This window comes from Phascolarctos cinereus, unplaced genomic scaffold, assembly GCF_003287225.1.
Source record: "Phascolarctos cinereus isolate Bilbo 61053 unplaced genomic scaffold, phaCin_HiC Scaffold_4;HRSCAF=312, whole genome shotgun sequence".
NCBI lineage: Eukaryota > Metazoa > Chordata > Mammalia > Diprotodontia > Phascolarctidae > Phascolarctos > Phascolarctos cinereus.
The window spans coordinates 210,256,106-210,278,463 of NW_027555847.1; the positions used below are offsets into that span (position 1 = coordinate 210,256,106).

Here is a 22,358-nt window from a genome sequence, read left to right on the forward strand (position 1 = left end):
CACCACAACTGCCTGAGAGTCAGTCTTCTGAGGCCTGCTCCAGGTTCGCTGAGGCCTGGTCTTTGCCTGCACACCCACACTGAACTGCAATTCTCTCCCATCCAGGCACAATAGTCCTTTCCAATCAACCATCCAGGTCATCTTGGGCTGGAAATTTGTTTCACTCTGTCTTTTTGTGGGTTCTACTGCTCTACAATTTTAGAGCCATTCTTTACTTTTTTTTTTCTTAGGCAGTTGGGGTTAAGTGACTTGCCCAGGGTCACATAGCTAGCAAGTGTCAAGTGTTTGGTCTGAGGCTGGATTTGAACTTAGGTCCTCCTGACTTCAGGGCTAGTACTCAATCACTGTGCCACCTAGCTGCCCCAAAATTTGAGATTTCGATTTTTTTTTTTTGCGAGGCAATCAGAGTTAAGTGACTTGCCTAGGGTCACATAGCTAGTGAGTATCATGTGTCTGAGGCCAGGTTTGAACTCAGGTCTTCCAGGGCCAGTGCTCTATTCACTGCACCACCTAAGTGTCCCTAGAGCCATTTTTTACACATATTTGAAGTGCTTTGGGGGAGAGCTCAAGCAAGTCACTGCCTTTACTTCACCATCTTGGCTTAGCCCCCCAACTAACTTTCACAATAACAGTGTTACAGAAAATGTGGAAACAATGGGAAAGACAAAGTAATTTTTTAAATTAATTAATTAATCATTTTTTAAAAAAATTTTCAGATTCCAAATTCTCTCCTTCCTTCTCATACTCATCTATTCTTTGGCAAGTCAAGCAATGTGATATCAATTATACATGTGAAATCATGCAAAATATATTTTCATATTAGCCATATTATGAAAAAATGAAGTGAGAAAATTATACTTCACTTTGCACTCAGGGTTCATCAGTTCTCTCTCTGGGGGTTGTTAGCATTTTCCATCATGAGTCCTTTGGAATTGTCTTGGATTGATGAGAGAAGCTAAGTCTTTTGCAGTTGATCATAATACAATACTGCTGTTCCTGTGTATAATGTTGTGGTTCTGCTCACTTTATTTTGCATCAGTGAGTATAAGTCTTCCCAGGTTTTCCTGAAACCATCCCCTTCATCACTTCTTATAGCAAAATAGTGTTTCATCACAATTGTATACCACAGCTTGTTCAGCCATTCCCCAGTTTAGGAGTCTCCCCTCAATTTCCAGTTCTTTGCCACCACAAAAGAGCTGCTAGAAATATTTTTCCATATATAGATCTTTTCCCCTTTTCTTTGATCTCTTTGGTATATAGACCTAGTAGTGGTACAGCTGGGTCAAAGGGTATGTACAGTTTTTTAGTCCTGTGGGTATAGCCCCACCTTGTTCTCCAGAATGGTTCAACCAGTTCACAATTCAATCAACAATGCATTGGTGTACCTATTTTTCTATATCCCTCCATCATTTGTCATTTTTGATAGGTATGGGGTAATACTTCAGAGTTGTTTTAATTTTAATTTCTCTAATCAGTAGTGATTTAGAACATTTTTTCGTGACTATGGATAGCTTTACTTTGAAAACTGCCTGTTCATATTCTTCGACCATGTATCAATTAGTTAATGGCTCCTAGTTTTATAAATTTGACTCAGTTCCTATATATTTGAGAAATGAGGCATTTATCAGAGAAACTTGCTGTAAAATGTTTTATATTTATTCATTTTTATGGTACCTTTTAGCAAAATCTAGTTTCCCTGATTATCTGTTTTTATTAGGTCTCTTTTTGCTTTTGCTTTGTCCAAGATCATGATTGCTACCCCTGCTTTTTTTGGGTCCACTGAAGAATAATAAATTCTACTACAGACTCTTATTTTAACTCTTCGTGTGCCTCTTGTAAGCAGCATATTGTTTGTATTCTAGTTTCTAATCCATTCTGCTCTCCACTTCCATTTTATGGGGTGGCTCATCTCATTGACACAGTTATAATTATTTTCTTCTTTTTATTTTTCTCTCTCCTTATTCTGTTCCTCCGCAAAAGTCATTTTGCTTCTGACCACTGCCTTCCTGAGCCTACCCTTCCATGAACATTTCTCCTCCCCTTTCTCTTATTCCTTTCCCCTATTGGATAAGTAGATTTCTATACCCAGCTAAATGTGTGTGTGTGTGTGTGTGTGTGTATAGATATAGATATAGATATAGATATAGATATAGATATAGATATAGATATAGATATAGATATAGATATAGATATAGATATAGATATATTCTTTCCTCTTTCAACCTATTCCAATGGGAGTTCAAGCATTACCTGCCACCACTAACCCCCAATTTTCCTCCTCCATCATAAAAGTTCCTCCTTGTATGCCTCTCTTATGTGAGATAATTTTCCCAATTCTACAGTCCCTTCCTCCTTCTCCCAGTGCATCCTTCTTTCTCACCCCTTCATTTTTTTTAATTATCCCAACATATTTGACTCGTGTTCATGCCCTCTGTCTATGTAGACTCCATCTAACTGCTCTAAAAGTGATCAGGTTCTCTAGAGCTGCATTTATCATCTTCTCATATAACAATTTAACTTTATTAAGTCCCTTGTGATTTCTCTTTCAGGTTTGCCTTTTTATGCTTCTCTTTAGTTTTGTGTTGGAAACACTTTTCCATGCTTTAAGCTTTTTCGTACTGCTGCTTTCAAAGCCAGTTCTGGGGGTCTGCAAGTTTGCTGTGCTTCCAGGGTCATGTGATCCTGGGAGAGGTGTGGTCACTGCTGTCCTGGTCTGTGTTGTTATCTTTACCCAGGAAAGGCCCCTGTCTACCTGCAGCTGCAAACACTAGTGCTCCTCTTGGCTCTGGTACTATTACCACGTCCCCTACTCTCCTGTAACCACAAGTGTTAGTTATCCTTTCTGCCTTGGAACTGTGACTGGGACCCCTGTTCACTTAGGACCAACCTCACATGCTCTTTTCCACCCTGGAACTACAACCCAGAATGGCATATTGGCTGTAGAGTTACCAATCAGTACCAGCTGCATCTAGTGCCAGCAGAGGGTTTCCTATAACCTCTTTCTGACCAGTTATGCAACCCCCTTATCATTTCTGGACTGAGAGGTCCAAGAGCTGCTGCTTCTGGGTTTGATGTTTTCAATTTTAATTTCAAATTGCTGCTATTGCAGCCACCTCCAAGGCCTACCACTGATGCTGCTGCTACCTGTGCTGCATCCTGGCACCCACCCTGGTGTCAGAAACCTCTCCTGCCAATGTCTTAAATTGTCTTAGGCTGGAAAAATCTCTCCATCCTGATCTGTTGTTGGCACTGCCACTTTAAAATTTGATTTGAGGTGTTATTCTAAAGTTGTTGAGAGGGGGAATGTTGAAAGAGTTTGGCTATGGTACCACTCCACCACTATCTTAGCTTTACCACAAATGTCAAGATGACTGATGATGACTCAGGATGCAGTGGATGACTTTTGATGTCTAACCACACACTAAGTGCTCCACAGCTCCTGCTTCAGTTACCTTCATGGCCATTGAAACAAATTGTTTTCATTTGCCCACTCATATGCTTGGGATAGACACCCCCCCTTAGCACCGACAGCTTTGGGCCCCTTTGTTTACTCTAAATGTGGTTTAGCCCAGCTGCCAAAATGGTTTACTGGGATATGGCCACCGCACATGCTATAGTTTGTTGGAACCATAGGTGAGAGTTGGGTGGCAGGTGGACACCAAAGGTGGAAAGTAGCTCTAAAAAGGGCTCAGCAGCCCCCACATTTGAGGTAAGTCTTTCCTAAACACCCCTGTACCCCAAGAGAAGAAACAATATAGCCTAGTTCCATACTATTCCTCTACAATGATCTAGAAAATGTGCTAGAACAAATTCTGATTGGAAAAGCCAAGAAAAAGTCAGTGAGTAATTTTTTTTTCCAGCCCAGGGTGGCTTAGGGAAGACAGAGAAGTCTACAGATGGTAGAAATAACATCTGGCCAGGAGCATTCATGGAGAACAAGAGCCAACACAAGGCAGAAAGCATGGGGGCAGAAAGAGATTTCAGGGGATCCCTGAACTAGCACTGAGTACAAGAACAGGTACTATCTAGCAGCAGCTGTTACTCACTGCCCAGTCCAGATTCACAGACCCAGGGCAGAGAGGAAACTTGGGCCCTAGCTGGGTACCAAGAAAGGAATAAGTTCCAGAATATAGCTATGTGGCTCTGAGACCTGAAACAGAACATAAATACCTCTTATAGCCTTCAGCCCAGCATGGAGACCTGCGATGGAATAACTGGGACAAGAGTCTCAGACCAAAGGTGATCTGAGAGTTCAGACACTCTGAACTTGCAGAGCCTCCCAGTGGACTACCAGTGACTCAGTACAGCAGCAGTCAACTGAAACTCTATCAAAGACTTACTCAATGATCTACCTATCAAACCACCGAAGAATTACTTTATAAAGCTAGAAAAATAATAATTTGTTTGGAGGAAGAAATGATAACAAAATTCATTCTGGATGAATATCAAAGTAAATAATGATTTTAAAAAGGAATGGTAATGGAAGATGACTGATATAACTGATCTGAGACCATACTACAAAGTCATAATTGTCAAACAATTTTGGTACTGGGTAAGAGACAGAGGCAGCTAGAAGGCTCAGTGGGTAGAGTGCTGGGCTTAGAGTCAGGGATACCCGAAATCAAGTTCCATCTCAGACACTCATTAGCTGTGTGACTCTAAGCAAGTCACTTAACCACTATTTGCCTTAGTCTGTTTGAGAAGAAAATGGCAAACCAATTCTGGTATCTTTGCCAAGAGAACCCTATTCAGGGTCACGTTAATATCTTCTAGTAATGAACACTTATGGTACATATGACCTATAATGTATTGTTATTTCATTGTTTTATGCATTTCTAACTAGACTGTAATCTCTTCCATGAATTACCCGCTTTTTACTTCCTGTGTCTTCCACAGATCCTAGCAAGAGTGTACACATAAGAGAGTTGTTTAGTAATCATTTGTTTTTGTATAATTCTCAATTTTTAAATATTTTACTTTTTATATTTTATGATCTTATTTTTATAATCTATTTTATTTTCAGTTTTGAAGTCTTCACCTCCCCTCTCCTACCCTTGGAGAGGGCAAAAAAAACCCTAAAGTCACTACAAATATTTATGGTCATGCAAAACAAATTCTCACATTATCTATGACTGAACGACTATTCAGCAAAGAAAGAGACGTAAATTGGGAATGGATTACATATGTAATATACAGAAACAAATGAACACAGGAACCCAAAGATTCTGACTATTGGGAAACCTGGAGAATAGTCTGGAAGAAACTAGGTATAGATTAGTATCTCACCCAGTATACCAAGACAAGCTCCAGATGGGTGCATGACTTAGATATAAAGGGTGACATCATTAGCAAATTAGGAAAGCATGGAAGAAATGACCTGGATAGGGTTCTTGACCAAAGAAGAGATAGGTTCACAGGAGGTAAAATGGATAAATTTGAATAAATAGAATTTAAAAGATGTTGCATGGAGAAAACCAATGAAGCTAAAATGAGAAAAGAAATAGGAAATTGGGGGTGGGGGTTGGAAATTTTGCAGCAAGTTTCTCAAAGCATCTCATTTCTAAGGTAAGAGTAAAATTTATGAGAATAAGAGCCATTCTCCACTTGATAGTCAAAGGACATGAAAGGCAGTTTTCAGAGATGTCAGTCGTCATATAAAATGCATATTTAAAGAAATACAAATTAAAACAATTTTAAGGTACCACCTCATACCCATCAGATTGGCTAAGTTGACTGAAAAAATAACAACAAATACTGGAGGGTCTGTGGGAAAACTAGTAATTAATGCACTATTTTTGGAGCTGTAAACTGATCCAGCTATTCTGGAAAGCATTTTATTACTGTGCCCAAAAAGCTATTAAATTGTGCATACCCTTTCACCCAGTGATACCACTATTAGGTCTATACTCCAAAGAGGTCAAAGGAAGAGGGAAAGGAGTCATATTTTCAAAATTATTTATAGGTGCTCTTTTTGTGGTACCAAAGAATTGGAAACTGAGTTGATGCCTATCATTTAGGGAATGGCTGAACAAGTTATGGTATATGAATGTGATGGAATACTGCCGAGCTATAGGAAATGATGAAGGGGATGGTTTCAGAGGATCATGGAACCAAGACTTGTATGAACTTATGTAAAGTGAAGTGAACAGAAGCAAGAAAACAATTTATATAATAACAACAATATTGTAAAGATAATCAACTTCGAAAGACTTAGGGCCTTCATTACCACAATGACCAAGAACAATTTCAAAGGACTCATGAATAAACATGATATCCACCCCCACAAAGGGCCTGTGGACTCAGAGTACAAATTAAAACAGACTTCCTTCTTTCCTTCCCTCTTTTCCTTCCTTTTTCTTTTTTTCTTTCTGCCTTTCTACCTCCCACCCTTCATCTCTCTCTTCCTCCCATCCTTCCTTCCATCTTTCCTTCCTTTCTTTCTTCCTTCCTTCTTTCCACGTAGCTAATGTGGGAATTTGTTTTGCATGACTCTACATATTTGTAGTGACTTTGGAGGTTTTTTTGCCCTCTCCATGGGTAGGAGAGGGGAGATGGAGACTTCAAAAGTGAAAATAAAATAAATTATAAAATTAATGTTATAAAATATAAAAAGTAAAATATATAAAAATTGTGAATTATACAAAAATAAATTATTATTGAACAACTTTCTGATGTGTACACTCTTGCTAGGATCTGTGGAAGACACAGGAAGAAAGTAAAAAGCAGATAACTCATGGAAGAGATTATAGTCTAGTTAGAAATGCATAAAACAACTAAATAATAATACATTATAGGTCATATGTACCATAAGTGTTCATTAATAGGAGATATCAATGTGACTTTGAATATTTGGGAATGTTTCATGTTGGAGCTTAGATCTGAAATGATCCTTAAAGAGTAAGGAAGGATTTGTACATTCAGGATGTACTAAGCAAGGATAATACAAGCACACAAATAAGTCTACTCAGGAGTAATTTAATGTCCTAATGCTTCACAACTTTTTTACTATGATTATGAGGAAAGAAAAGGCCTCAGCTCAGAATGTTCAGGTACACACTACTAACCCTAACCTGGATTAGTCAACATAAAAGACAGGTCCATGGGTGATTTGTAGTTGATATGGACCCCTTTTTAAATCTACTGTCACAACTCATAGACAAACAAGATGAGTGGGAGCTTCCCAGGAAATTCCCTTTTCTCCAGATTATGTTCAAATATGTGATTTTCCTCTTATCTCCCTAATTTTGTCCTCTTCCTGATTCCTTTTTGTTGTTGTTGTTGTTGTTGTTTTTTAGGCAATTGGGGTTAAGTGATTTGCCCAGGGTCACACAGTTAGTAAGTGTGAAGTGTTTGGTCTGAGGCCGGATATGAACTCAGGTTCTCCTGACTTCAGGGCCGGTGCTCTATCCTTCCTGATTCCTTAAGGTAGTTATATCCTAATACTTATTTCTCTCTGTATGTACTCTCCCTTAGCAATATCATTCATGCCCATAATTTCAACTTCTATCCCTATTCAGAAAACTTCCAATCCTAATCTCTCTTTTGAGTTCCAGCCCTTTTTCAATTGCCTACAGAATATTTTTTTCTTAAAGGTCCCACCAGAATTTCAATTCATTAAAACCTGATCCCTAAAACTTGTAAATTTTTGTCTTCTCCCCTCACACTATCATATCTTGTTTCTGGAAGCTGTAGAGTAATAGTTATAATCTTAGTTTGGAATGTATAATAACCAAGTTATTTTCTGTTGTGTGTTTCAGCAAATGGGATTCAATGGGCAAAACTTATGCAGCCAGTCACCAGAAATGATGATTTAACCTTTGGACATATCCTTGGAATGTTGATATTTTATTCTTTTTTGTATGCCTTGGTGACTTGGTATATAGAAGCAGTTTTTCCAGGAAATTATGGAATGCCTCAGCCCTGGTACTTCTTCTTGTTGGTGAGTTATGAATTTGCTATTCTTTAGTTTTTTTATAGCATAATTCTGGCTACTTTGTGAAAGAACATGCATTCTTAGCCTTCTCCATGGTTTCCTGTTCCCAAAAATGAACTCTAGAAAGTCCATTAAAATAAAAAATTCTCCTCCCTCTCGTCTTTACTGATTTTGGTTTCAGTATGTTGACTTTTCATATATTATCATACTTGAATCAATCAGATGATATCAAAAATATTATCTATAGATGTGGCATCATAACTTCAGATGTCACTAATTCATTATCTTTACTATTCACAACTCACTGCCTGTCCTACTCCCCCCTGCCAAATAAAAACACCAAGAATGGATAAGGAGAGCTAAATATGCAGTCTTAAACATATAAAAGAATGAGAAGGGAGCCAGAAAGTGAGCAATAGAGGAAAATAAGGAAAAAAGACTAAAATTACCAAAGACCTTGAGGGGAAGAAAAGTTAAAGAATTTGAGTATAAATAGATAAACCAAAATATTAATAGAAGAAGGAAATATGGTGTACAAATCTAGTAAAAAAAAGTTTAGGCATCTCTGAATAAATATTACAAATTAAAGGAAAATTTTTCAACACCTGATAAGGCAGAGAGCCCTATTGATTTTGAAAAGAACAGCAAGATGTTCCTGAATGGTTTGAATGAAAAATAAGAATTGTCAGTACAGAATTTATGATCTGTACAGTAGTTCTCCAAATAATTAGGAGAACATAAAAATTTGGATCCACAGTTGCAAGTCTCATAAAAAAAGAGAAGATGGGGGCAGAGCCAAGATGGCAAAGTGAAAGCAGTGACTTGCTTGAGCTGTCCCTCAAACCACTCCAAATACCTGTAAAAAAATGGCTCTAAACAAATTCTAAAGCAGCAGAACCCACAAAAAGACAGAGTGAAACAAATTTCCAGCCCAAGACAAACTGGATGATTGATTGGAAATGTATATTGCATCGGGCTGGGAGAGGAGCGCAGTTCAGCGTGTGCGCCCAGACAAGGCAAACCTCAGCCAACCTGGAGCAGGCCTCAGAGGACTGAATCACAGGTAGCTGTGGCAGTTTCCAGACTTCTCAACCCATGAATGCCAAAGACAGTTAGGAGGTCAGTGGGAAAAGTCTGTTTCTGCGGTGAGAGAGAGAAGCTAGGTCCCAGCCCCAGTTCCCAAGTGCAGCCCAAGTGCAGCAGCTGCCTCTTGAGCTTCTGGCCCATAGACTGAAGGGGAATTGAGTAGCTGATCAGAGGGAGATTTCAGGGATCTCTCTGCTGGTGCAGGATTCTTTTGCTTTGCCCATGCTTGGATCTGGGTCATAGTTCTGGGTAGTGGTCCTGGGTCAAGGAGGAGCACTGGCATGGTGGAGCTTGTAGTGGTGGTGAAGAGAAAATCCTCCTCACAGTTCCAAGGCAGAAAAGAGTGCTTGTGGTCACTCATAGACCAGAGCACAGGCCAGGAAAGGAGTAAACACCTCCCCTTGATCATAGCACCTTGGAAGAACTGAAAATTTACAAGTCCCTAGAAGTATTTCTGAAAACCCTTGAAGCTTGGAACATTCTCCATACTGGAAACAGACCCCTACCTTAAGAAAGGGTTTATAACTCAAGTAATTGGCTGGGATCATGAGCAAACTGCACACAGAAAAGTTAGACCATAGAATCTTTTCTTTGGTAACAAAGAAGATCAAAACATATAACCAGAAGAAGACAACAAAGTCAAAGCTCCTACATCCAAGGCCTCCAAGAAAAAAATGCGTCAGTCCCAGGCCATGGAAGAGCTCAAAAAAGATTTTGAGAAGCAAGAGAAGTAGAGGGAAAACTGAGAGTGATGCTAAAGGAGACCCCCAAAAAATTGAAGAAAATAACACCTTAAAAAATAGCCTAACTCAAATGGCAGTAGAGGTCCAAAAGGCCAATGAGGAGAAGAATGCCTTAAAAAGCAGAATTGGACAAAAGAAAAAGGAAGTCCAGAAGCTCACTGAAGAAAATACTTCCTTAAAAATTAGAATAGAGCAATTGGAAGCTAGTGACTTTATGAGAAATCAGGACACTGTAAAACAAAACCAAAAGAATGAAAAAAATAGAAAACAATGTGAAATGTCTCATTGGAAAAATCTCTGGGGAGGCTAGGTGACGCAGTGGATAGAGCTCTAGCCTTGGAGTCAGGAGTACCTCAGGTCAAATGTAACCTCAGACACTTGACACTTACTAGCTATGTGACCCTGGGCAAGTCACTTAACCCCAATCGCCTCACCAAAAAACAAAAAGAAAAAAAAAGAAAAACAACTGACCTGGAAAATAGATCCAGGAGAAATAATTTAAAAATTACTGGACTCTCTGAAAGCCATGATCAAAAAAAGAACCAAGACATCATCTTTCAAGAAATTATAAAGGAAAACTGCTCTGATATTTTGGAACCAGAGGGCAACAAAGAAAGTGAAAGAATCCACTCATCACCTCCTGAAAGAGATCCCCAAAGGAAAACTCCTAGGAATATTGTAGCCACATTCCAGAGTTCCCAGGTCAAGGAGAAAATATTGCAAGCAGCCGGAAAGAAACAATTCAAGTATTGTGAAAACACAATCAGGATAACACAAGATTTAGCAGCTTCTACATTAAGGGACCAGAAGGCTTGGAATATAATATTCCAGAGGTCAAAGGAGATAGGATTACAACGAAGGAACACCTACCCAGCAAAACCTGAGTATAATCCTTCAGGGGAAAAAATGGACACTCAGTGAAATAGGGGACTTTCAAGCATTCTTGATGAAAAGACCAGAGATGAATAGAAAATTTGACTTTCAAAAACAAGACTCAAGGAAGCATGAAGAGGTAAACAGGAAAGAGAAATCATAAGGGACTTACTAAGATTGAACTATTTACATTCCTGCATGGAAAGGTGATATTTGTAACTCATGAGACCTTTGTCAGTATTAGGGTAGTTGGAGGGAAAAAATTAAATGTATGTATATATTGATAGATAAATGGAGGGCACAGGATGAGTTGAAGATGAAGGAGTGATATCTGGAGAATAAAATTGAAGGTTGAGAGAGGATTATACTGGGAGAAGGAAAAAGGGAGAGGTAGAATAGGATAAATTATCTCACATAAAACAGAGAAGAAAAGACTTTTACAATGGAAGGGAAGTAGGGGAAGGTGAGAGTAAATGAGTGAATCTTATTCTCATTGGATTTGGCTTAAGGAGGGAATAACATACACAATAGGGTATGGAAATCTATCTTACCCTACAGGAAAATAGTTGGGAGGAAGGTGACAAGGTAGCAGGGGAATGATAAAAGGGAAGGAAGATTGGGGGAGGGGGTAATCAGAAGGAAACACTTTTAAGGAGAGATAGAGTCAAAAGAGAGAATAGAATAAATGGGGGCAGGATAGGATTAAGGGAAATATGGTTAGTTTTTCCACAACATGACTACTATGGAAATGTTTTGCATGACTACTCATATATAACCTTTATCGAGTTGCTTGCCTTCTCAATGAGGGTGAGTGGGGAGGGAGGAAGGGAGAAAATCTGGAACCCAAAGTTTTAAAAAGAAATGTTAAAAAAGTTTTTTTCACATGCACCTGGGAAATAAGATATACAAGCCATGGGGTATAGAAATCTATCCTGCCCTACAGGAAAATTGAAGGGGAAGGAGATAGGAGAAGGGAGGGCATATTAGGAGAAAGGGAATTCAGAATGCATGCCATCTTGGGGTGAGGGGAGGGATGACATGGGGAGAAAATTTGGAACTCAAAATCTTACGGAAGTGAATGTTGAAAACTAAAAATAAATAAATAAATTTTAAAAAAGGAAAGAAAACAAAACCCCACCTTATGTTGCTTACAAAATACATTTGTAAAACAAAAACACAGAACAAAATGAAGGGCTGAAAAAAACCTTGATTGAAGTGAATTTTAAAAAAGCATGAGTTGTATCCATTTTATCAGACAATGCAAAAACATTTTTTAAATTTAAAAAAAAGATAAAGAACCTACATTAGACTGAATCACTGACAGCAAATCAATATCAGTATTAAACTTATGTGCTCCCTATGTCGTACCTTCTAAGTTCATAAAGGGAATATTAACAGAGCTACAAGAATTCATAGGCAGTAACACAATAGCAGCAAGTAATTGTTTTGTTTTGTTTTGTTTTCCTTTCTGGGCAGTTGGGATTAAGTGACTTGCCCAGGGTCACATAGCTAGTGTTAATTTTGGCCTGAGGCCAGATTTGAGCTCAGGTTTTCCTGACTTCAGGGCTTATCCACTGCACCACTTAGGAGATATTAAAAGAAGAGAAATAGAGAAACTGGAAGCCTCCAAAACTACAGACATTATAAAATAAAATCTCTTTCTCTGAAAATACTAATAAAATTATAAACCTTTAGCAAATATGATTATTAAAAAGAGAATAGATAATCAAATCAACAAATAACAAATAAGTAAAATAACAAAACTAGAAAAAGGAAGAAAATAATAGAACTGAATATACACGATTATATGTTAACAACTAAGAACACAAAAGAAATAGAGGAATACCTTCAAAAGTATAAAATGGCCAAACTTACAGAAGACCAAATATAGATCTTAAATAACACAGTCTCAAAAAAGTAAATAGAACTAACTACAAAGAAAAAAGAAATCAAAGGAACAAAATACCTATCCCCAGTGGATACCTAAGATTCTATCATACTTTTAAAGAACAATTATACTTTTACTATACAAATTATTCTCAATAATTGAGAAATTATCTCTACCATAATCTCTTTATGAGGCAAATATAGGCCTAATATCTAAACTAGGAAAGACTAGACCACGGAAGGAGAGCTATAGATCAATATCATTAATGAATATCAATTTAAAGATTTTAAACAAAATCCTGACAATGATTTATCTAACAAATCATTCAGTATAACAAAGCAGAATTTATACCAGCATTTCAAGGATGGTTCAACATTAGAAAAACAGTCAACGTAATTAATCATATTGAAAACAAAATATCTAAAACCACGAGTATCTCAATAGATGCAGAAAAGTCCTTTGACAAAGTACAACACTTATTTATGCTAAAAAACTCTATACATATAGGCATAGAAAAACATTTTAATATAAAAGCAGGTATCTAAAACCTAAAGTTAGCATAATAAGCAATGGGAATACACTAGAACCTTTTTCAATAAATATGGGAGTAAGCAAGGATACCTGCTGTCCCAAATATTATTTGATATAGATCTAGAAATGCTCGTAACAACAGTAAGATAAGAGAAAGGATGTAAAGGCATGTGCATGGGTAAAGAGAAGATAAAATAATAGCTTTTTGATGATGATATGGTAGTATACTTGGAAGAAATATAAAAATGTAAACATGAAAGAGAAATCATAAGGAACACAGTAAAATTAAACTGTTTACATTCGTATATGGAAAGATAATACTTGTAACTCCTATGAACTTTGTCATTATTAGGATAGGTTGAGGGCATGTACATAGAAGGCATGAATGTGAGTTGATGGGAAGATATCCAAAAAAATAAAATTGAGAATGAGAGAGATGTACTGGGAGAAGGTGAGAGGGAGTGGTAGAATGGGGTAAATTATCTCACATTAAAGAGGTGCAAAAATGTTTTTACACTTGAGGAGAAGCTGGGGATCCCTCTGACCTGGGGGGGGTCAGAGTTAGTGACCCATACTCTCATCAGAAGTGTATCAAAGAAGGAATAACATATACACTCAGTTGGGTATATACATCTATCTTACCTTACAGGAAAGTGGGAGGGAAGGGAGATAAGAGAAGGATGAGAGACTGATAGAAGAAAAGTCAGAATGAGGGAGGAAGTGATCAGAAGCAAAATACTTTTGAGGAGGGACAGGGTGAAAGGAGAGAAAGATAAAGAGAAGAAAAAAGCAGGATTAAAGGAAATTAATATTTTTATTAAATATTCATCATTTCACTTAGACTGTTAGATTTATTGGCATATAATGGGGCAAAATAACTCCTCATAATTGCTTTAATGTCCTGGTGGTAAATTCCCCTTTTTTATTTTTGATATTTGTAATTTGGTTAATCTATTTTATTTTGTTTATTTTTTCATAAAATTAGCTCCTAATTTTATTTACTAGTTTAACAGCTTTTTTTTTTTTGCTTTCAACTTCATTAATCTCTCCTTTGACATTCAGGATTTCTAATTTGGTGTTTGAGTATTTTTAATTTGTTCTTTTTCAAATTTTTGAAGTTACCTGCCCTACCTACTGTGACATACTGTCATATACTGTGACCAGAGCCCCTATTCTCTTGTAGCCACAGGTGTTCTTCCCTGTCCTGTAATTGTGAGTAGGGCCCCTGCTGCCTTGATACCACAAATGCTTCTCTCCATCCTGGAATTGCTACATGGAGCTGCACGTAGGCCTTTGTGTTGCCAAACAGCTCCTGTTCCTGTGCCGGGTGCCAACACAGGGGTCCTTGTAATCTTAGTGTCTCTGGACTGAGAACTCCCAAAGCTGCTGCCATCACTATCACTGCCTCCACAGCCCACTGCTGCTGTTGCTGCTGCATGTGCTCTGGGCCTCTTCTTTTGACCTCCTAAATTGTCTTGGGCTGGAAATTGGCTGACATTGATATTTTATTGGCTATGTTTCTCCAGATTTCTATTTTTGCATTATTTTAAAGTTGTTTAGAAGGAAATATTGGGAGAATTCAGCTGGGCTGCTGCCTGTACTCGTCTTGTCTCCACTCAAAGACAAGTCTTAAGTGTTCTCTTACATTGTTACTTTTTGCTTCTCTTTTTCTAGATTTTCTTCCACTTGATGCAGGTTTTTTTGTATTGCAAATATGTTCATCTCACTTTCTCTTCTTCAAACAGATTTTCCACAGCAAATTCAATTTTTTTCAGATCTACTAATTCAGTTTTTAAAATCCGCATTGAGAATTCCCTGTTCTGATCTTTTGTCATTCCTAATTTCTTCTTTTGTGGATTCCGTTTCTTTTCTGAACTCTAGAGGTCCTTGTTGCTATTCTGTGCTCTCTTAGAATCCACAGAATTCTATATTTCATCAGGTATTGTCTGACTTTCAATTGTCATGTAACATTTATTAAAAGAGCTTTGTAATCTCTGTGTAAATTTAGTATTTATTCTTCCTGCCTAAAAGGAGTCTTTAGAATCCTCTATGTTGATTTATCTCCTGTGCTCCGGAATTTTATTGATTTTGTTTTAGGATATTTATTTCATGTATAATGGTATTTTATTTTTTCCTTGTGAAACCTTTGGTGTTTCAACCTTATTTTTAAATCTCCCCTCTCCCTCATTCACTTTCTGACTCCTTTGCCTTTGCTGGTAGACTGCAAAAATACCTCAGCTTCTAGCTGCTGGGTGATATAAAATTCTCCAACTAGGTCCCTGCCTGCCCCAAAGTCCCCTCTGAGAGCACAAGCATAGACCCATCTAGGTTTCAGTCTCTAGCTTAACTATGCTTGCTGTTCTTCACTGTTCCTGGGTTGGTTCTCTTTTCCTTCTCACTGTTGAGCTGAATTAACTTCTGCTACTTCTTATAGGATGGGGATAAGAGGATACAATGTTTCAGGCAGCATCTCTGTAGCTTCTTAAGAGTTCCTAACCTAGAGGTGGAGGTTCTCTCAATGAGCCCCAGGCAAACACTTGTGAAGTAACTTATATGCCTGCCATGGAATCATGGAGTCTGTTGGGGAAGAGCTGTCAAGTGAGTGCTCTAAGGATTAGAGTTCTCCAGTGTTCATAAAAATTTTCCTTTTTCAGGATTTTCTCTCATTTCCAATTAATTTGCCTGTGACTGCTTTGCATATTGTACATAATTTCTTTTTTTTTGGGGGGGGCTTAGAGAAAAAGACCAAGCTTCCATCTTGCAAGTTATGTGACTCATACGTCTGATCTCATCCACTCGTTATGAATGTAATGAACTTGGAGCCATCATTATCATGGACATTGATAGAACTCAGTATTTTAGGGGGCCATTGAAACATGTGGGAAAGCAAGTATGTATGATTGAAACCTCATAGTTTCAATATGAATTGGTTTCATAATGGTTTCAACATCCCCTGATAATTATCCTGGGTTATGTTAAATAAGTTATCTCTATATGTGTCTTCTCCTTGTAGTTCTTTTAGAGTTGGGTCCATGTCTTACCTACATTTGCATTCCCAGTACTTACCAAGATGTCTTAAATTTTTTTTATTTAGTTTTTAATGGCTGCAGCAAACAAAGAACAATGAATCTTGCTGATTTCCTCTCCTTCTGGTTTCTACCGTGACTTCTCTGCCAGGACCTCGTGCTAGGCTTTTTTCCCCCTCTCATTGTGATTATTTTAAATCAGTAGCATTTTCCAAAGGGTGTTCTGACATTAAACACATAGAGATTCAAATCTAAGGTAACTTTAGAATGAAAATTCACTACTTTAAAGTTTATTCTTTCTTTGTCAAGTCTCAAAAATCAAAATTAGCAAAGTAATTTTATTTTCAACTGTTCAGCTGTTTCACTGTTGTTAATTCTTGTAATTGTAATTACAATATTTGTAATTAAATTTTTATTTCCTCTTTAGAATTCCTACTGGTTTGGGACTTCAACACCTACTGTAGCAATAAACAAAGAATTTAGCAGTTCTTTGAAAAATCCATACATTGAAGAGGAACCTATAGGCTTGGAAGCTGTGATTCAAATAAAACATCTCTCTAAGGTATTATTGCCCTGGGTCTCTTTTCTAGCTACAACTAAGTCTGTTAACTGTATGTTTCAGTTGTTGGCACTTAACATAGCAAAGAGTTATCAGGTTTTAATGAACAAAGTCTTGTTAGAGTTTCTTCCTTTCTTGGAAAAAAGTCAAGTGAAGTAATTAACTTAAATTTGCAGGCAACAGTACCGATTTCTTTTTTTTAATTAATTTTTTTCAATTAACAAGTAAATTGGCTCTCCTAATTCCATCTCATATTGAGAAAAAGAAAAGAAAAAACAAAGCCCTTGTAGCAAATATAAATAGTCAAACAAAACAGATTCTGTTATTGGCCATGTCCAAATATGTATGTCTTAATTTGAGTCTAATACCTCTCAGAAAATATTGACATACTTCATCATGAAGTGTCATTGCACTGATCAGAGTGTTTAAGTGTTTCCAAGTTGTTTTTCTTTGCATTATTTTTGTTTCTAAACAAGTTGTTCTGCTTTTGCTCATTTTATTCTGTATCATTTCATATAAGTTTTCTATGCTTTCTCTGATATTGTCCCTTTCATGTTTTCTTATGTCGCAATACTCTATTATAATCATATACCACAGTTTGTTCAGCCATTCCCCACATCTCTGTGGTTATTTTACCTTCTGGTTCTATGACTTTCAGGCAGTTTTCCTTTATGATTTCCTGAAAGATACTTTCCAGGATCCTTTTTTCATCATGATTTTCAGGTAGTCCAGTGATTTTTAAATTCTCTCTCCTGGATTGATTTTCCAGGTTGGTTGTTTTACCTTTGAGATATTTTATGTTTTCATCTATTTTTTCATTCTTTTGTTTCTGTTTGACTGATTCTTGCTCTCTCATAGAGTCATTAGTTTCCATTTATCCAATTCTAGTTTTTAACAAATTATTTTCTTCTGTTAGTTTTTGTGCTTCTTTCTCCAGTTGGCCAGTTGTATTTTTAAGGGATTTGTTTTCTTCAGTGTACTTTTTTCCAGTTTGCCAGTTGTGTTTTTTAGGAACTTGTTTTCTTCAGTGTACTTTTTTTCCAGTTGGCCAATTGTATTTTTGAAGGACTCTTCTACCTCTCTCATTTGACTTTTAAAATTCTTCTTGAGCTCTTCTAAGAAGGCTTTTTGGGCTTCAGACCAGTTCGTATTTCCTTTTGATGTTGCAGATGTGGGTTTGTTGACAATGTTGTCTTCTTTAGAATTTCTGTCTTGATCTTCACTCTTCTCATAATATGAATCTATGGTATGTTTCTTTTTACTCATGGTGTTTCTTTATTCCCTGGCCTTTAAAGAGATTGAGCTCTCCTGCTGGGGAACAGAGAGCACTGACCCAAGTTTCTTGTGTTGGGAGCCTAGGTCTTGGTCACTGGCTTTGTGTGCTGGGGCTTCTTATGTTGGCAATTGGAGGCTGTAGGGTTATGGCAGCTTACCTCGTGTGGGGCTGGAATCAGCAAGGCTGGAACTTTCAGGCAATTCTAGGTTGCCTGCTTTTCTTTTCCTTTAGCTTTCTTCAGCTCCTTTTAGATGGGTGCTGCAGGGTGTTTATCTGCTTGGGGCCCCTTGCAATGCTGCCTCCTTCGTTTCTGCTGATGCACTGGGAGATTCCTTTGCGGTTAGAGTGTCCAGGCACCTGGTGGTTTTCTGAGCTGGTTACCATCAGTTCCCCTGCCCTCACTGAGGCACTCAGAGGTCCAGGTGTTAGTGTTTGCCTGCTCTACCACCTGGGCTTCAGAATTTCCTACTAGTTGACAGTTGGAAGCTGTAGGGTTCTGACAGCTTACCTGGTGTTAACTTGGAATCAGCAAGGCTGGGACTTCAGGAAGACTCTAGGTTGCTTTCTTCAGCTCCTTTCAGATGAGTGCTGCAGGGTACTTATGCACCTGGGGCCCTTTGTAGTGCTGCTTCCCTTATTTTTGCTGAGCCACTGGGAGACCCGTTTGCTGGGCTGCTGCACTGCTGTTCCCTGTCTTTCTTCTAGTTCATCTGTTCCAGGGCTTTTTTTTTATGGGGGGGTGATATTTTCTGGGTTTTCAGAGGTTGATAGGGGAGGGTGAGAGTGACTAGCTTTTTACTCCGCCATCTTGGCTCCCAGAAGTAGACCTCATTTGAGGCTTAATAATTTGCTTTTTTTCTAGTTTTAATTTCATACTCATTCCAATTTTTATTCATTCGTTTTGTTGATATAAGGGTTTAAACATAAATATTTCCCCTAATTAAGCCTCATCACCCCTTGTGTGAAGTTTTGTTTTGTTTTTCCAAATTATAATGGTCTCTTTTATTGATAAATTTAAACATGATCACATTAAAAAAAAACTTAATAGGAGGTGGCAACTGAACTGAACTTCGAAGGAAGTCATGAATTCTGAGGAGTAAAGATAAGGAGGAAGGATAGACATTCCAGGAAAGGGAAATGGTGTAGCAAATACAAAGAAGCAGGCTATGGCATGTCGAGTTCTGAGAGCAGCTGGATGAAGTCTGTAAAGTGAAATGAGGCTATAAAGGTTGAGGAGAGAAAGATTGTGAAGGACCTAGAATGTTATGATGGCTGAGGAATATGTATTTTATCCTAAAGGCAATAGAAAGCCATGGAAGATTTTTGAGCAGTCAAATAATAATCAGATGATCTTAGGAAGATTATTTTAGTAGATATATGTGTACCTATGTCTATATCTTGTTTGTAAATAGTTGTTCATATGTTGTCTTCCCTACTACACTGTGAGCTCCTTAAAAGCAAAAAAAAAAACCCAAACTTAACAGGTAACTTTGTTCTCCAGCATATTTCAAATTTTTTTTATTCAGAAGACTGTGGTCACCTCCCTTTTCCCTTGGTTGTGCCAGTCTTTATTTTGAATCAGTTGTCCACTGTGGGCAGGTAAAGGCAAAGCTTCATTCAATAAGACATTTGCTATTTATTCAAGTCTTTCTCTGGTGTTAGAAAATCTTCCCTTATTTTATATTTTAAAATCAATACTTTAAAACAAAGCCATTCTCTTGCATTGGCTTATTACAAATTTCTTTTATAAATGACTTTCCTCCCCCAAACTTCAGAAACTTTATTCAGAAAAACAAACAAAAAAGTGAAGCTAGAGGAATTAAAAAGTACCCATCACTTTACTCTCTTTAATAGCCTGCTCAAAGTTTCATGGACAGCTGCAGAGTTTGCTTACTACAGTCACAGGCCACTGTACCACCAGCTCCTTGTTGGCAGACAGATGAGGTCTTCCTAATCACTCTTATCCTCTCTTTGGTAGTGTCTGTACTCTGGCTTCAGTTCTCAGGTGTTTTTATGGGTCCCCTTAACATTGTAAATGCCTCTTTCTCTCAAGATTTCCTTCAGGTATATCACAAGCTGCTTGGTGATGTCCACTAAGTCCTTAATGTTATTGATGTTTTTCAAAAGCTGAAAACGTATCTAAAACCTGTTGCTTATCAGTTCTAGCTCACTTTCTACCTTCTTTCTTTTTCTTCTCATATTCAGTATTGCATTGATGATTAGCCACTGGTTTAAAATTGGTTGTAACAGCTTTGTCCAGCTGTTGGGATAATCTTTCGAAGATTCTACTATTTGTAATCTCTTCAATCTCATATAATTTTCACTGGCAGCCGGACTGCATTCAGTATGCTGTACCACTGGCCTTCCAGTGAAAGTTTATCATTATTGCTCTCAGAATTTTCTTCACACTGGCCTTCTGATGAGCTTTCCCTAAAGGCTGTTAATGTCTGTCTTCCCATGCGGATGTTCTCCAAGAGCAATGACAGAAGCAGTTTTTTCCACCAATATCATGAATATTTGCTAGTTCCTCATTCAAAGTAAAAGATACTTCGGTCTTTCCTTGATTCTTTGCAATCCTCAGCTTTTCTTCTTTCTCTTTTCCTGAAGCTTTGGCCTATTACTGAGACAAGTACTTAGAACCTTCACGAGCCACACTCCAGTGTTTTATTTGTCATCTGTCAAGTCAAGCTCAGGTGCTCAGCCATGGCAAGGCCCCACTACTGCCATTGATGGAGGAGAGGGGAGTGTGGGTTCTGGGAGGAAGGTCTGGACGTCGTGGCTGCAGTGCCGCTGGTGTCACCCCAAAAGCCAGGAAGTGGCTAGCTTGGGGGGACCCTTGTATGAAGTTTTGGAAAAACCTCCAAGCTGTTCTTCTTGCTGCTTGTTTCTCTCTTCTCTACTGCAACTAAAATAGCCATTGGAAGACCAAAAGTCCTGTGGTTTTGGATCCTTGTGACTTTGGATCCCTGCTATTCCTTTATTTCTCCATTGGAGCTTCATAACATGCTATTCTGGAAGAATTCAAAACATTGTGGATTCTTCCTGTGTTCTGAAGCATCATTCAGAGATGCCTTGAAATAAATTTTCTGTTAGATAAGTTTTGAACCTTTGTACATTATGAAGTAGAAATGTCTTTCCTTTTGCATTTTTCTCTGTGTATCTGATGGTTTCAACAAAAGCTTAATATGCCATAAATTCTTCAGAAATGACAGCTATATATAATATATATGCATATATACATGTGTGTATGTATGTGTATGTGTGTGTGTATAATTACTCTTTCTTTTCTTAATTCACAGGTGTTCATCATAAACCAAATTAAGAAATATGCAGTAAATGATATGACTATAAGTTTTTATGAGGGACAAATCACTGCCCTTCTTGGAAATAATGGAGCAGGAAAAAGCATCACCCTCTCAGTACTCGCAGGTACATTATCTGATCAGCTCTGATCAGCGGAGGAGCCAGGGATTTGACTCTCATGTTTTCAAGACTGCAGAAGATGTTAAGTAGCACTGCAATATCAGGCGTTCATCTACCCCTCTCATAGTTGGATTTGTCATTTCAACGTTCATACACACACACACACACACACACACACAAAATGTATATGTACCTACAGTATTGCAATGAGCAAAAGTCCACATTCTCCCTCTCCTACCATAACCTCCCCACCTCATCCCAATTGAAAACAATAGAAAAACAAAATAGGTTTAAAAAAAACAGTTATAGTCAATCAAAACAGATTTCCACATTTGGCCATGTACAAAAAAAATTTGTCTTATTCAGCATTCTGCAACATGAATGATGAAACATCATCATTGGGCTTCTGGAATCATGGTTGGTCATTACACTGATAAGAGTTCCTAATTCTCTCAGAGTCATTTTACTTTACTATATTGTTTACATTGTAAAAATTATTTTTCTGGGTCTGTTCACTTTACTGTGTGTCACTTCATACAAGTCTTCCCAGGTTTCTCTGAAAACCTTTATTTCATTGTTTCTTATAGCATAATAGTATTCCATCCCATTTATGTAATATAACTTGTTCATCCATTCCCTAATTTATAGGCTTCCCCTCTGGTTACCATTCTTTGCTACTTCAAAAGGGCTATAAATATTTTTGTACATTCTTAGAGTTTGTTTTGCTTAGGACTAATTCCTCCCTCTAATTCCCACTCTCTCTTCTCCCCCTTCCCTCCTGTTTCTATTTAGAGTAAAATGTGTTTCTGTACCCAACTGTATATGTGTGTCTTTTTCCTTGTTTTGATCAGTTCATATGAAAGTGAGATTCAAGTCTGCTCACCATTACCATTTAACATCAGGAGATTCATTGTGAATTGTAAGGATTTGGCATTAGCCACCGCATAGAGGTTATTAAGATCTAGAACTTAGTCCTTCTGAATAGAGAAGACTATATTTCTTGTCTTCATTCTCCATATT

General features: G+C 37.7%; 1 protein-coding gene and 1 pseudogene across 1 annotated transcript in view; one reads left to right on the forward strand and one right to left on the reverse strand.

The window, feature by feature from the left end:
- LOC110193499 (phospholipid-transporting ATPase ABCA3-like) overlaps positions 1–22,358 on the forward strand; it is a 337,264-nt gene that overhangs the window by 21,732 nt on the left and 293,174 nt on the right. The window contains 4 exon segments of the mRNA XM_078151735.1: positions 2,576–2,691; positions 7,758–7,939; positions 16,508–16,642; positions 21,215–21,344. Coding sequence (XP_078007861.1) covers positions 2,576–2,691; positions 7,758–7,939; positions 16,508–16,642; positions 21,215–21,344 — 563 coding nt within the window.
- LOC110193492 (general transcription factor IIF subunit 2 pseudogene) lies at positions 19,866–20,915 on the reverse strand (annotated as a pseudogene).